Raw genomic sequence first — 15,864 nt, forward strand, 5'->3', positions numbered from 1 at the left:
TTCCGGCGTGAGAGGCCGGGCCGGCCGGGCAGGGAGTGCGGGTCGGTTCTGTGCGCGCTGCCAGACGAGGCTCTCGCCGCCGATTGACCCGCCCTCCGCCCCGTAGCCGGGCCGGTGAGTGCCCCCGAGCCCGTGTGTCCCGGGGGCCGGGGAGGGGGGGCTCCTCAGAGGGAGGGATAACCGGAAGTGGAGCACCCGAGTAGAGAGAGACCCCAGGAAATGGGGACACCTGGGGAAGGGGTGACAACCGGAAGTGGGGGCCTCTGAAGGTTGTCGACGGAACGTGGGGTCTCTGGGGCTCCAGGAACGAAGGATTCCTGACCTCTTCCTGGGGTGGGGTGGGGAGGAAAGTGATGTTCTCCCAGTGAGGAAGAGGTCCGCCTTCACCCTAACGAATGTTGTTTGCACCCATCCATGCCCACCCATCAGTTCATTTCATCACTGAGTGGGTCCTGTTCTTTGCTTTATACTGCCCAGGCCCTGGAGGTTAAACAGGAAGCTCCAGGTGCAGTGTAGAGCTCAATGTAGGGCTAGATACATCCTTGCTCTGCCTCACTGGGTGTGTACCCTTGGGCACTTAGTCTGACCTCATTCCTTAATACTTACAGAGCACCGTCATGGGCCAGGCATTGGGGATAGCAGTGTTTGTGGCAGGCAAGTTGTCTGCCCTCATGGAATTTACATTCTAGTGGGCAGTTTCCACCTTTGTAAAATAGGAACAGTATTAGTGCTGTCACCAAATATTGTGAAGATTAAACAAGAGATGGATGTAAAGTGCTTATTATGGTCCTTGATACATGGTAAAACATTCAAGTACGTGTTATCTTTTTTCATTATTCCACTATGAGTTAAACTTCATAAAGCAAAGAATTATATTGTTTATTTTTGTGTGCCCAGTACCTGTAAACAGTGCCTGACACATATGCCTGGTGATCAGTAATTATTTGATAAATGAATAGATGGGTGAAACTGACTCAGGAATTTCAGGTAAACACACACATGACACTCAACTACAATTTCTAAAAGAGAAATAGGATCCCAATGCTGTAGAAAACTGGAGGGAATCACCCTAGGGAGGTCAAGGAAGGCTTCACAGAGGAGGTGACATTGAAGTTAGGCCTGGAAGGTGATAAGTTGTCTGGTTGGGAACAAATAAGGCGAGGAAATTTCAGGCTGAGGTATCAGAAACGCAGGAAGTGTTTAAGAATGGTGGGTTATTAGTTTGTTTGGGCTGGCATTTAATGTGCACTGAGAGGGGGAAAGGTAGGAGAGAGGCTGGAGAGGGACACTACAGTCTGTCTCCTGGCTGAGCCCTGGACTGGAGTTACAGGCATCTGTTGGCAACTCCCAGGAAAACAGAGCCCAGGGTGTGTCCTGTGAACCACGATTGTTGATCTCTTCTTCACTCAGCCTATCTCTGCCAAGAGATTAAACTCATTCAACAAATGTTTACGGAACACAGATTATGTATCTGACACCCTGTTAAGTGCTGAGTTTAAGGTGATGAACAAGACAGATGTGGGTGTTACGCACAAATCACCTACAGACAGTTACAGCAGCGTGAGAGAAATGCTCTGCTGAAGAACTGTGGAGGGCAAGGAGGGTCTCTAAGCTGGCTTGGAGTCAGAGACACCTTCCGGCTTCAAGCACCATCATCCCTCACCTGGATTATTGCAATAGCCTCTAAGTGGTCCATTTGCTTCTGTCCTCATCCCCTTCCAGTCCATTCTCAAAACAACCCAGTGATCCTTTTAAAATATGAATCCAATCCGGTTACTGTACTCACAACCCTCCATGGCTCCCACCAAACTCAGAGTAACTAAGTTCTTACTGGCCTGCAGCCTGGTACCGATTGAGCCCCCGTTTCCTCTCCAAATTCATCTGCCAATATTCTCCATCTTGCTCATTTGGCTTTTGCCATACTGGCCTCCTCTGTTCCTTGAAAAAGCCAGGCATGGTCCTACCTCAGGCTTTGCACTTTTTCTTCCCTAGAGACCTGCACGGCTTGCTCCCTCATCTCCTTCATCTCTGCTCACATGTCACTTGGATGTGGACTTCCTGACCACCCTACTTAAAACTGCAACTCCTGTCCCCAGGTATATTACAACCCCCATGCTTGCTTTATTTCTCTCCATAGCACTTAACATCTTCCAGTAGACTAGATCATTTATTTTGCTTATAGTCTTTCTCCTTAATTCATACCTAAGCTCAGTAAAGGTGGGTTTTTTTTTTTTTATTTGTTCACTGCGGTATCCCCCAGTGCCTGGAAGAGGGCCTGGTACCTACTAAGTGCTCAATATTTGTTGAATGAATGAGGTGGCATCTAATGGGGACTGAAGGGTAAATTGGTATTGATCAGAAAAACCGGAGGAAGAGCATGCGAGTTGGAGGAAACAGAATGTGCACAAGGCAAGAAAACCACCTTTGGGAGGAAGTGAAAGGAGCTGGGTGGGGCTAGAGGTTAGAAGGCAAGGAATAGAGTAGGCAGACCTAAGATTTAGAGGGGGTGACCTGGTCACTGGCTGCCGTGGCCCAGGGCGATACTGGCTATGTGCAGAGACCACAAGATGATCCCTGATCTTCCTTGTTGAGCTCGGAGTGGAGGAAAAGTGACAGCCCATGGACAAGAGCTTGGGCTTTGGAACTGGACAGCCCTGCTGGGACCTTATTCCTGGAATATCTAAGGCAGCTGTTTTATTTTGTGGGTTTTTTTTTCATTCAATAAGTGTGTTAATTCAGATCTTCCAAGAAGCAGACACTAGGATGAGATTAGACATGCAGAAACTTATTGCTGGCAACGCGTCAAAGGGTGGGGAACTGGAGAAATTAGAGAGAGCTTCAAACAGTGATTTGAAGCCAGTCCCTGTGCAGGAGGTTTGGGCAGGAAGTGTTGGACTGTGCAGTTCCACAAAAGGTTTGGCCAGGCTGATAGGGCGTCCTCAAGATAAAGTTTGCCTGTTCAAGGAGTCCTACATTTCACTCAGTCATTGGGGCTATGCCAGTTTATTCTCTCATCAACAGCAAGCATATCACAGTACGTGTTTTGCACTTTTGCTAATCTGAATTTCAAAGGTGTTCCCATTTCATTAATTACGAGCAAGGTCGACACCCAGCCCTGCCCCTGTAAGCAAGGTCAGTGTGGTGGAAAGTGTGCATCCACTGGAGCTGGGGACACCTAGTTATGCTCCAACCCCACAGAAGAGCTGGCAGCTCAGTGTCATAGCTGCCATGATATCACATGTATATATAGTAAAGAATTTAACAGTACAGTAAAAAGTCTCTCTCTCTCTCCTTGAATGTCCAGTTGTCTAGTTCTGTTCCCTAGAGGGAACCATGGTTAACAATTTGCTTGTATTTCCTTCCAGAAACTTTAGGTGCATTCACAAGTATATATTTTTAAAATATAAATGCAATTCTTTTATTCACACTGTTCTGCAACCTGCTTTCTTTTTCCTTAACGTGTCAACTCATAAATATCTGCCTAATTCCTTTTTGTGACTGAATAGTTTTCCATTCATATGGTAATATTATTTAACCAGTCTCTAACTGGGGGACGGTCGCTAGTAAAGTGTTTCCAGTCTTTTGTCATTTTAATCAATACTTGTAAGGATCATCCTGCTGTGGACGCACATGTACAAGTACATGTCCTAGAAATGGAATGCTAGACCAAAGGATATGTGGTTTGTAATCTTTTTTTTTTTAAATGGAGGTACTTGGGATTGAACCTGGGACCTCATGAACACTAACTGAATTTCAAAGTTGTTCCCATTTAATTATGAGTGAAGTCCACACCCAGCCCTGCCCCTGTAATCAAGGTCAGTGTGGTTGATGAGGGATGTGCACTCTACTGCCCGGGTGCCTCACAGAGATTCTCCCTTCATTCCGTCTGGAGTTGGGGCTGGGCACGTGGCTCAGATCCAGTTCATCCCTCCAGTCGACAATCACTGCTGAGGTTAGCTGGCTTGATAAAAACGTCCCTGTCCCCCTACCTCGTGCTGCGCTGGGGTTTGAAATGAGCAGTGCCAGGCTTTCTCAGCTTCGCTCTTGGGGCTTCTGTTTTGCAGCGATCCTGGAAGCTAATGTCAGAAGAAAGTGACTCTCTGCGAACCAGCCCCTCCGCGGCCTCACTCTCCGAGAATGAGCTGCCGCCGACCGCCGAGCCTGCTGGCTATGTGTGCTCGCTGACCGAGGAACTGGTCACCAAAGCCAGGGAGGAGCTGCAGGAGAAGCCGGAATGGAGACTTCGCGATGTCCAGGCCCTCCGTGACATGGTGAGGAAGGAGTACCCGAACCTGAGCACCTCTCTCGAGGATGCCTTCCTGCTGCGCTTCCTCCGAGCCCGCAAGTTCGACTACGACCGGGCCCTGCAGCTCCTCATCAACTACCACAGCTGCCGGAGAAGCTGGCCCGAGGTCTTCAGTAACCTGCGGCCCTCGGCCTTGAAAGAGGTCCTTGCTTCTGGATTCCTCACCGTGCTGCCCCACACGGACCCCCGGGGCTGCCACATCCTCTGCATCCGCCCAGGTACTGCCCTCACGGCCGCGGGGGGCCCCGGGATGTGTGTGCAGTTTGCGATGGGTCTGCCCAGCACCCTCTCTCCCTGTCTGATTCCCTTTGTCCCCTCCCTGTCTTGGTTGAGGCTCTTTCAATTTCCAGAGGACAACACCTTTCCTAACCTGACGAGACAAAAGTGGGGCTTTAGTCTAAGGAGATGGGAGCACAGCACCAGAGAGCTCTCTCTGGGCCCTGGGGCCAAGACCCAGCCTCCAACGTCAGGGACTGGGACAGCCGTTCTCCCTGTCTCTGCTTCTGGGTGTTGGTCGGTGTGTCTCTCTGGACCGCATTTCTGCTGCCCTCGGCACATCGTCTTCATACTTCTGTCTGTAGACTGGCTTTTGCCCCCTCTACGCACATGGCTAGCTCTGGCCCTCCTCAGCTCCAAGGTTTATCTGGCCACTCAACTAAGTTCCTTCAATGCAAATTCCAGGTCTCTAGGGCTGAGCATCTGGTGGGCTAGGGAAGCTGCCCTGGTCATAGGGTACAAGCAGGGCCGCCAGGACACCCCCAACCCCTACCCTGTCACTCTTTAATGAGTAGCTGAGGTACAGATTATCAGTGAAAGAGTCTGAGCTGGGCAGATGCCTAGAAAGGTGTCTATCATGTGCCTCTTCCAATCTCTCCCTCCCTCCTTCTGCTTTGTTAAGCCATTGAGAGGATTCGCTTTAGATTGACTTTTTGATCTCAGTGCTGCATGTAGGAATCAGGACACCTGACGTTGCTTTGGCACAGTAGTTTTCAATCGGGGGCAGCTCCCCGCCCCTTCCCCACAAAAAGCGTTTAGAAAAGTGTGGGAATGTGTTTTGGTTGACACAAGTCTGAGGGTGCTAGCACTCAAGGCTTCTGTGCTTTGTCCCCTTCCCTTCCGTGACATCAAATGCATTATAAACTCAGGAATGTTCTCCACTCTGCCCCAAAGATTTTCCATCAGAGCAGAGCTGAGAAAAAAATATGAAAGTAAGATTGCTGTGTTCTTCTTCCCAACTAAGCCAGGAAAATGAGAACATGCTGCTGACTCTTTTCTGCTCACGCGTACAAACACCCCTTGAAGGGACATCTAATGGGGGAGGAGAAGCCTCCGAGCACCTTCCTCTGCCTTTAGGCCCCTCAATACCATTTCCTTTAGTCATTTACCAAACCCTCTTGGGATACTAAACCATATTCTCTTGAGCCTTTACTGTATATCAGGCACAGTGTTAACTGCTTTACCTGCTGTTTTTTGTGCTTTCCAAAATTAGGGGGTGTTCAATTTAAAATAAGGAATGCGGTGGAGATGTCAGGGCACCAGGAAACCTAGAAACCAGCTAGCGGATGTTTCTGCAGCTCCTCTGTACTCAACTCATACGAATATTACAAAATAGTCAGGTGTTATCACCACACTGGTTTTGCCTCTTTGCTTGCATGGTTTCAGCTGTTTGCTCGTGAGATGAAAATTTTCCTGTATGTCTGTAGCAGATCTGGACCCTTCCTGACCCACTTAACTTTTCAGCAGGAGACAACACAGGTTTTTGTTCTCAGTTAGGTATTGGCCTTGCCTTTTTTTATAAGCTCTTTTGAGATATACTGAAATGTGACTGCGAAGGATGACAGCCAGTTATATAGAAGCAGGTTAAACTGGCAGTAACATTAAGCAGCAGGCTGGCTTAATTTGGGGACAGAGGTTTTTCCATAGGAATTTTGCGTGTATCTCATATCCCACTGGTTGCAGTCCTGTGGAGTTGTATCTTTATAATAAAGAGACACACAGATCTTGGTGGGATTTTCTTGAGAATAGCGGTTAACACTCAAAAGCTGTCATTTTCACCTTTTCCCCAAAGAGAGAAAGACTCCTTGAACATATGGGGAGGATTAAAGGAGCATCCAGCCTGGAAGGGGGAATTTGCTCAAACTACAGCTTTGAAAAGCCATCTCCATCTCTGCTGTCTCTGAGTCTCAGGCTCCCAGCCTCACCACTACAAGAGGGAAGAGAGATTTTCTCTTTCCAAAGGGCCATGGTCCCAGAATTGAGTCCCCTTGGTTCTGCTTGACCTGGCTTGAATCACACACTGTGGCCAGGAGGATGTATACCCATATTGGCCAAGCCTACCTCTGGAGCCAGGAGAAAAATTACCCAACCTGCATGGCTAGCATGGGAAAAGGTGGCTCTACAAGGAAAATCAGGGTGGTGTTATGAAGATAAGGGGACATATGATGGCAGAAGACTCAGATGTCCATTAAGCATTATTATCCCATTTTACTTACGAGGTGATGTAGCCCAGAGTGAGGAAGTAACTTGCCCAAGGTCACACAGCTAGTAAGATTCAAACCCCCAGGTGCATCTGACTTCAGAGCTTATAATTTCAACTTCCACACTCAGCTGCATTTCCATTTGAGAATGTGCTGCTGTGTTTGGACTTAAGAAAGACCAGAATTCTTTCCTTTCCATTTTTAAACAACAGTTTCAGCAAGGAGAGAAATCTTAGCCTGTCTGATTACTTGTTTGTATTCATTTCTGTAACATACTGTCCATCTCTTTTGACCTTAGACAGATGGATCCCAAACAACTATCCGATTACGGAAAACATCCGAGCCATATACCTGACATTAGAAAAACTCATTCAGTCTGAAGAAACCCAGGTGAATGGGATTGTAATTCTTGCAGACTACAAAGGAGTGAGCTTATCAAAGGCATCTCATTTTGGCCCTTTTATAGCCAAAAAGGTGATTGGCATCCTTCAGGTATGGTCCCCATGCGTCGTGTGCCTGCCCTGTGATTGTTTGGCTTCCCCATGGCCCTGACCATTTACTTTGAATTCCACGTGATACACAAACCCAACTTCTCACTCCTCCCCACAACCGGGAAGATACAAAAGCATTATGGGAAGAAATTTAAAAGTCTGGTTCCTCACTCATTCTCACCAGGATCTCCAGTAGTTTCTGGGCAAGATCTGCTTTAGGGCAAGAGACCAAAAAACGAGAGAAATGCTTTCTGCCTTTTTTTATTTTTTGGTCCAGAAGGCAGAGAAATTCTCAACAAACAAAACAGAGAAAGTGTGCTTCTGCTTGAGGTGACACAGCCTTTCCTCCTTCCTGTGGGACCTGAGCACAGCCTTTTGGGCTGTGTTGGTCAGATGCTTTCATACCTCATGTTCTGCATTTAAGAACACAAGGCACTGGGAACCGTAATCCCTTACACATCTGCAGTGTATGAGATGGTTTGCAAATGCAAATCCCTTTTTTTTTAAATTGAAGTATAGTTGATTTACAATTTTATATTAGTTTAAGGTGTACAGCATAGTGATTCAGTATTTTTATAGGTTATCCTCCATTAACCATTATTATGAAATAAGGGCTATAATTCCTTGTGCTGTACAATATATCCTTGTTGCTGCCAAGCACTCTAAGTCATTATAACCCATTCAGCCCTTTAAGGAATCCTCTGAGATAGACAAGGCAAGAATTGTTTCTCCTTGTTGGTAGAAGGGGAAACAGACCTACAGGATGTGGCCTGGCCCACATCTCCCAGCTCTGGCAGGTTGGACCCTCGTTCATCTGACCCAGCCCGTGGGGTGCTGTCCCCTCTGAGCTCTGGAGACACCATAGTTCTCCTCGTCGAATTCCACAGTATGTTTGAGACCCTCCTGCGCACAGGCTGATTATTTAAACATTTAAACGTCACCTCTAGTCATTATCATAAATGGGAATTCTGGCTTTGAGCCAACACTCTGCCTTTCCTTATCTTCCACTCTTCTTTGGATGCTTCTGCTGAAAATTGTGCAGACTCAAGTGTCAGGGTAATGCATTTGGATCAGTGATTTTCTAGTCCTGTAAGATGATCCCAGGGAGAAAAAAAATTCCAGAGTTAAGTAAGTTTGGGAAATGAGATGTAGCATGTCACTTTCTTGTGTATTTCACCACAAATATTTGCATATTGAAAGCCCTGAACGGTCCTGCAGTTAAGGAAACCTGTTTGATTATATTTACTATTTCTCAAACTTATACACCTGCCACAGAACCCTTTTTTGCATCACATGTAGTAACATCCTGAGAAATAAGCTTTGGGCAACACCAATCCAGAAGGTCTGATATTTGCTAGATCCGTCCACATAGGCTCAGACCATTGGTTTTTTTTGTTTTGGTTTGGTTTTTTTTGCCACAAGAGGGGTACCTGTCTGCTTGTTTGCCTAATTGTTTCTTAACCCTGCTCTAGATTCCAAGAGAGACCCTTTCTCTGAGACTTGTCTTCCTGTTTAGCCCCAACTTGGGCTGTCTTTGAGGAGAGTGGGAGAATCAAACCAGACTGATGTTGGGGCCAAAAGGGAAGATTGAAATGGGGAAGGGAGGCTGTTGTAACGAACTTTGCAGATGCTCCGCGTGTTCTAACATCCTCTCCCCTTCCCCCTCAGGATGGGTTCCCCATTCGGATAAAAGCAGTGCATGTGGTGAATGAACCTCGAATATTTAAAGGCATCTTTGCCATCATAAAACCATTTCTGAAGGAGAAAATAGCAAACAGAGTAAGTGATGATCCTATCGACTTAAGATTTTTTTGATGCTGCTTTATTTGTGACATCTATAACTTTACTGTGACGTCAATAAACTTAGTTTATTATTCTTGTCCTGGGACTACTGTTTTGGAAAGTACAGGGTTACAGATAAAAATAAATGAACAATCCTTTTTGTGAGAGGAAGATGAAATTCATGAGAATATAATATTTGACAGTGGAGAAAGGAGAGTCAGGATCGTGATCGTGAAGAGTTCCTGCTTGTAATCACTTAGACTTTTTAATATCCTGGCCTGAGCATCGTGAACCAACACTGTCTTTTTTTCATGGAAAGGGGTAGTCATGGGGCAGGTAGTTAAAAAGAGTCCTGGCAATTTCTTACTACAGCTCCTTGGGCTTTAAAAATGCTATTGAAGCCCTTCCAGCTACCTAATTTGTTGTCTTGCTGTGTAAAATGTGTGGAGTAATTCAGTTTATGAGCTATGTGAATTTTTTAGTTTAGTTCTTATTTCAGGATAGATGACACTTTAAAAGACAGCCTTCCTCTGTGACCCAGAAGAACCACTGCTCTTTTAACCTTTCCAGGACTGTGGTGAAATGTGATGGGTGCTATTTTTCTTGCTCTCCTAGGCCTGGGAACATGGTTGTGGTCACTCCAAAGCCTGGGTTTCAAAGAGGAAACATACAAAAAAACTCAAAGTTGTAAGGGAGGGATCCAGATTCTCAGTCCCTTTCCCTGAAGATTTTAACTCATCAGTTCAGGGGTGGAGCTCAAAAATCTGGGCTTTTAAAATCTCGGCATAGGTGATTCCGATGAACTTAGTGGCCTTCCTATCTGGGTTTGAACCCATGTTGGTTCCTGGAGCTCCTGTTTGGAACCTACTTTTACCAAAGCAGGTTTTGGACGAGGTCTTTTACATCTATGAAATGACCTTTTTGGTGGCCCATAATCTTGCTCACTTGGTCCTTCATGTGTTCATCCATCCATTCATAAATCTTTATCGATCAACTTACTCTGTGCAAGTATGTTCTAAATGAACAAAACAGACCAAAATCTCTGCCCCCAAGAAGCTTACGTTTTAGAGAGAGAGAGACAGACGATGGATTAGGTGTGTTACTTAGGATTAGAATGTACTAAGCACTATGGAGAAAAATAAAAGGGGGCAGTGAGAGCTGGAAGAGGGGAAGGGGCTGTATTATTCAACAGGGCAGTGAGATGTGGTGTCATTGAGATGTTAAAATTTGAGAAAAGATTTGAAAGAGGTGAGGGAGTGAGCTTTACAGTTATCTGGGGGACCAGCAATGCACAATCCTGAGGTGGGAGCACACCTGGAGGAGCAGCAGTGGGGAGTAGGAGGAGCAGGAGGCAGAGCAGTAACGGGGCCAGATTGTGTGGGCATCAAGTGGACTCTGGCTTTTAGTCTGTGTGAGATGGGAGCACTGGAAGGCTGTACATATTAGAGGAGTGACGTGATCTCAGATTGAAAAGAGCTTACATTGTGGTGGGACAAGGGTGTGAGCACAGAGACAAGGTAGGAGGCTGTTGGGGAAATCTAGGTAAGAAGTGATGGTGGCGTGGTACCACTAGGGTGGCAGGGAACTGGTAGAATTCTGGATATATTTTGAAGGACTAGGCAATAGGATATGGGGTATAAGGAAAAGAGGATTAGGATCCTCATGTGTTTTGAGGAACTGGAAGGCTAGAGTTGCCATCAACCATTCCTTTATTCATTCAACATATACTTGTTTGAGCACCTACCATGAAGGTTACTGAGTTACTGATTAACCTGAGGGCACGTGTGCTTTCCTTTCATTCCCTTTAGTTTTTCCTACATGGGTCTGACCTGAACTCTCTGCACACAAACCTTCCAAGAAACATTCTCCCCAAGGAATACGGGGGCACAGCTGGAGAGCTGGACATCACTGCTTGGAACGCCGTCCTGCTGGCCTCGGAAGAGGACTTTGTGAGAGAGTTCTGCCAGCCTGTCCCTGCCTGCGACAGCATCCTAGGCCAGGCCCTGCCGCCCGAGGGGCTGACCTCAGATGCGCCGTGTGATGACTCCATGCGGGCTGTGAAATCACAGCTGTACTCCTGCTATTAGTCAGTCCCCTGTGAATGTCACCGTCTTTAAAACCTTCCCTTCTTTCTCTGGAGAGGCACACGGGGAGTTTGAGGTGCCATGGATTGTCTTGCTCCTTGTAATTAAACTTCAGTGTGGAGGAAAAGCCTATAGAGCTCTAAGGTGAGCCGTGAGTGAGCCCGTGGTTACTTGAATTACTCTATGGAAGAGATGGAGAAGGTCTCCTAGTGATTCTAGACATTTGGATTCCCAGTGTGCAACCACCATTCATCTGGAAGCCGTATCTGGTTCTTACATATCTCAAGGCAAGAAAAATCAGGACCAAAGTTGTTTTGGTCCCACGTTCCAGGAGAAAATCACCAGGCTGGTCCGTCAGCACACTCCTGTGAAAGAGTTTGGCTGAGCCTGCAAGGCGGCCATACATGAGACCACGGGCATTTGTGTCTTTCACGTGAGCCCTAACTACGGATCTTGGTTGCTCATCAAGAAACTTAAAGTTGGTGGTCCAGGCCTCGGTTGCCATCACTGGGTCTGGAAAGCACCTTCACTGAATCATGCTAGCATCCAGACAGAAGCAGCACTCCCGGATCAAATTTGGGAGCCAGGGACTCCAAGCCCTTCTGGGATTCATCGGCTGACTCTTGCAATAGAAACTTAAGTTTACCCAAACCCATACAGCCTTAGTCCTGGTTCTCAATAGAATCATACATGATCCTAGATGTCCGTGATTTTACTCAACCTGAAACACTGGATGCTAGGCCTGTGTAGCTAAAAGAATTCTAGCTTAAGAATTAAGAGGCCTAGGCCCCCGCCTCAGATGTGTGACTGTGGACAAGACATCAGCCTCCGTGGGCCTCAGCTTTCTCATCTGTGAAGTGAGGCTGGATGAAGTGATGCCTAGGGCCCTTTTGGCTACTCTCCAGATTCTGGGATTTGGCTTAGTTATTTACTGAATATTAGACATCGGTTTTCTGCCCAGAAAGATGACTCTCCAGATGATTCCAGTGTTTGGATCCTGTTTTTTATGGTACACACGGGCCTTTCCAAGAGGGATGTGTCACTTTGGGGCCCTGCCTTTAGAGAAACTAGTATGTATATTCGTGGGACTCAGCAATACCCACTTTCTTTTCATCGTGAGGGTTAAACTTGATAAAGATGGCCTTGATGAGAGCAAGTGAGATGCCCAGCATCTTGTATGAATTCCATCCATCCCTCAGGCTCTGGCACTACATTTTAAACTCGGTAATGGTGAATGATTAAATTACTCGGGATTCTTAAATTTTGGCCTCTGGGAATGAACACAAGGGTATATATTATTCTGGGGACCCCCACCCCACCCCCACCCCTGGCCCAAACCTGCTTGAGTTTCTCTCTCTGGTGTCCAGCCAGACTGAATGTTAGTTCTGCATTTCAGCACTTTAGACTCCTCCCGTCACGAATTTAGCCTTAGCCCAAGCACCAAATTAGGTGGTTCACCTGTTGGCTTTTGACCTATTTCCTTTCATACTCATTCCATGCAAATTGTGACGTTAAAAAGTGACAGGTAAAGCGAGTTGTGTATGTACCTTCTCTGTGCATTTGTTAGACCAGAAGGCAAGGTAGATGGCTCAGTTAGGACTGGAGCAGTCCTCTGAAATTCAAAGGTCAGTCTGTTGTTAATAAGCTGTTCATCTCTCTTTAGCACTTTTTTAAATGTCTGGAGAAGTTGTTGGTGGAAATTACTGTACCTCATTAGTGCCAATTCTGGGGAAAACTTTTCACCATAGATACTAGCCCTGGATGCTCTAGGGACCTGGCTGAGTTGGAAGTGTCAAAATGCACACCCCTGGCTGTCTCTAGTCCCATCTGACAATGATAGTGTGACCAGCATTTTGCTGAAGGTCTAAACAGGACAAGTGGGATGGCTATAGTAGAGGGTGCTGAATCCAACCAAAGAGGACAGAGAGGTTAAAAAACAAAACAAAACAGAGAGACATAAATCATTCAGCCCCACCAAGTTTCCACGGTTTAAACTGCATTGCCTTCCTGGCCAATTGCCTTTATCTCTGTGTCTTAACACAGGGATGGACAAGCTCACCTAGAGAAATTTCTCAAACACCAGGATGTTGCCCACTTTCCGAGCTTTTCCGGTTGGACCAAGGAGCTATTTCATTCAGCTTCTGAGAGGAGTTAGCGCAAGGGTTGTCTGCCTTCGGGAGTTGCTGTTTTATTTTGGCTCCAGAGAGATCAAATGGTTTTGGCACCTCAGGGGGTTTCAAACAGGCTGTGAAACAAGGACCTCCCTGGGTAGAAAACATGGCAGTCCCCGCATGGCTTCACCAGGCATCTGTACCCAGTTGCCCCCGCGGGTGGGGCAGTGACCATGGGAGCACCCCGGGAGCTTCACTCAGTAGGGACACGGTGACAGAGTTAAGTGAACCCCACGAGAATTGTGTTTTCCTTCAGGTAAAAGTTCTGACCCATTTCACAAACAGCTGAAAATTAACTTTTCCCTAAATTCAGGGTAGTGTGGTGTGGGTGAGGGAAATAAAAGTAAACCAGGGGACCTGAGTTCCAGCTTTACTTTGCCATGTGGCCTCGGATCAGCCACTGAACACCCCAAATCATCATGTAATAAAGGGGAACTACACTCTGAGCCCTGAACTCTCTGTTCCTATCATCAGAGGCTTTGTTCTTTTCCCCCTCAATCTGGGTTATTCTTTAGGAAATTTAGGTCTGAACGAATTGATAGCTGAAGCTTCCAAATGAATCTGTAAGCTTAAGTAAAGGCGAGGATGTCCCTCTTCTACTCAGAATTCTGGAAAATTGTGCTTCTTCCTGGAATCCTATCCTACCTTCAAGAGCAGAGGCTGGAAGAAATCTACAGAAATAGCCGGGAGTGCCACCCTGGCTTCCCAAGTTTCTTATTTGTCTTGGCAAAGGTGGCTCTAGCACCCTCACACTTCATCCCACTTTCACAAGGAGCCACCTGTCCTTAAAGGTGGACTGACACTTCAGTTCACAAGATACTACATTTTGTCAGAAATAGAGTCAGGGTAATAAAAGATGTTTTCCCTGAATTTCTATGAGCTACTTAGCCTTTCAGAATTCTCCCTGGGTGCGCAGTTGCTTTAAATGCCATCTGATTCTGATCATTCATAGGGTTGCTTTTTCATTTGGGTAGGAAAAGTTATAGGACTGTTGTGGCATTATTGTAATACCTCGTTTTAAGTTTTTCCTTTGAAACCTCTTCTTTCCTTTAGGAAGTAAGATGTTTGGTAAGCTAATGACATAAGTGTGGCTGGCCTGTGGCATGAGGGTGTGGATACCAAACACGAACATATCAACTGCAGGAAGGTTGTCAGTTCTGGTCACACCTTTCAGTATTGGGATCTGTGAATTTTGTAAATCTCAAGATTTTGCGTTCTGCTTGCCTGACTCCGAAATGGTTTGCTTGAACTACAAGTAATAAACATCATCAGAGTCAGATATTCTTCCTTTATAGAGCTTGCTTGGTGGGAAGGCCCGGCGGCTTTGTGGATGGAGATGCTGGTGACCTTTTTACTCTTTGCCGATTAGCTGCTCTTCCTTTCATCTCACTGGGTGCCACGTTGTCAGGCAGTTAAGAGGCTGCCACTGGAATTCTTGTGGATGTCGGCTTCTTTGGCATATCAAGTGGAACCTGCTACAAGTGAAATACTTGAAACTCCTCTGAGGCCAAGAGCCTCTGACATCACTCTGAAGGGGTGAAAGCTGGACTAACTAGCTGACCAGACTGGACCGCCATTTCAGCCACTGGTTGCATTCCTCGCTTCAAACTGAAATTTCAGTTTGGCTTCAAGTATAGGGACACATGGTGATGGATTCATCTACTTCAGTGTTTGTTTTGACCAAAAGTTTATTTTTCTAGTGTATTTTCTAAGTCAAAATGGTGGAAACACGTAATTTTAGTATGCATGACTGGGTGTTAAATAATAAAAATCTCTGTCAGGTTGAGTGTGTGTGGAGTTCTTTTGTGACTGGTGGTTTGGATAGAGGTTCTGAGGATTTAAGATTCATGGACACAATAGCCTGGGCAGAGCCTCTTGTCTGGTGAGGCAGGAGGAGGTGCTGTGGAAGGACAGCGCATTGGTGGGCTGAATGCCTCTGAAGACCGCAGGCAGGGAGAAGACAGCCATGTGAAGAGAGAAGGTGGAGCTAGATGCACACAGTGACAGAGGCGACATGCGAACTTATTGCCCAAGGCCCAGATGTACCTCGCGGACCGGCCAGGAATCCTGACGGCTGACGATTCCTGACAGGTTGTATGGGCTGGGCATCCGTGGTGTTAGATGCTTCACATACATAATCTCATCTAATCTTCAAGCACCCTTAATGAAAGAGTATGATTGCCTCTGTGGGGAAAGTGAGGCACTGAAAAGTTAAGCAGTTGTGCTCGAGGACACGCAGCTGGCAAGAACTAGCAGTGGGATTCAGGGCCAGGCAGGCTGGCTGGAGCCCACGACTTCCTCCTGATGGTTGGAGTGAGGCTACGCAGTCAGCCCCCAGATGGAACATAGAGGGAAAGATGGGAGGAATTTTATAGAGTAGGAAAGTGTTAGTGTAAAAATGGGCTTGTTTTCTGGCTTCTTGGAAAATATAAAGCAGAAGTTCTAAATCTCTGAAACCCAAGTTGTAATTGAACATTTGATTCTGGAAGTGCCTATAAGTGAACCCAAACTCCTTAAGGGGTGACTAGGGTGTGGCTTGATCAACTCTGGTCC

General features: G+C 46.5%; 1 protein-coding gene across 2 annotated transcripts; it reads left to right on the plus strand.

Annotated features, from left to right (window-relative positions):
• Positions 1-3: 3 nt before the first annotated feature.
• On the plus strand, positions 4-15,097 carry TTPAL (alpha tocopherol transfer protein like). 2 transcript variants are annotated; one of them, XM_072944278.1, is made up of 6 exons: positions 14-114; positions 1,993-2,096; positions 4,065-4,524; positions 7,082-7,275; positions 8,943-9,053; positions 10,865-15,097. In XM_072944278.1, exons 3-6 carry the CDS (start codon positions 4,080-4,082, stop codon positions 11,141-11,143), a joined length of 1,029 nt encoding a protein of 342 aa, XP_072800379.1. In that variant the 5' UTR covers positions 14-114; positions 1,993-2,096; positions 4,065-4,079; the 3' UTR covers positions 11,144-15,097. The 2 variants fall into 2 exon arrangements, with proteins under 2 accessions (XP_006202575.1, XP_072800379.1); XM_006202513.4 differs by lacking the exon at positions 1,993-2,096 and having other exon boundaries at positions 4-114.
• The last annotated feature ends 767 nt before the right edge of the window (positions 15,098-15,864 follow it).

The sequence above is a fragment of the Vicugna pacos genome, chromosome 19 (assembly GCF_048564905.1).
Source record: "Vicugna pacos chromosome 19, VicPac4, whole genome shotgun sequence".
Lineage (NCBI taxonomy): Eukaryota > Metazoa > Chordata > Mammalia > Artiodactyla > Camelidae > Vicugna > Vicugna pacos.

Excerpts from the sequence above, each read along its gene's own strand:
- TTPAL (XM_006202513.4), top strand. The coding sequence starts at position 4,080 with ATGTCAGAAGAAAGTGACTCTCTGCGAACCAGCCCCTCCGCGGCCTCA. Across the intron at positions 4,525-7,081 it reads CATCCTCTGCATCCGCCCAG|ACAGATGGATCCCAAACAAC; the intron begins GTACTGCCCTCA and ends TTTTGACCTTAG. Across the intron at positions 7,276-8,942 it reads AGGTGATTGGCATCCTTCAG|GATGGGTTCCCCATTCGGAT; the intron begins GTATGGTCCCCA and ends CTTCCCCCTCAG.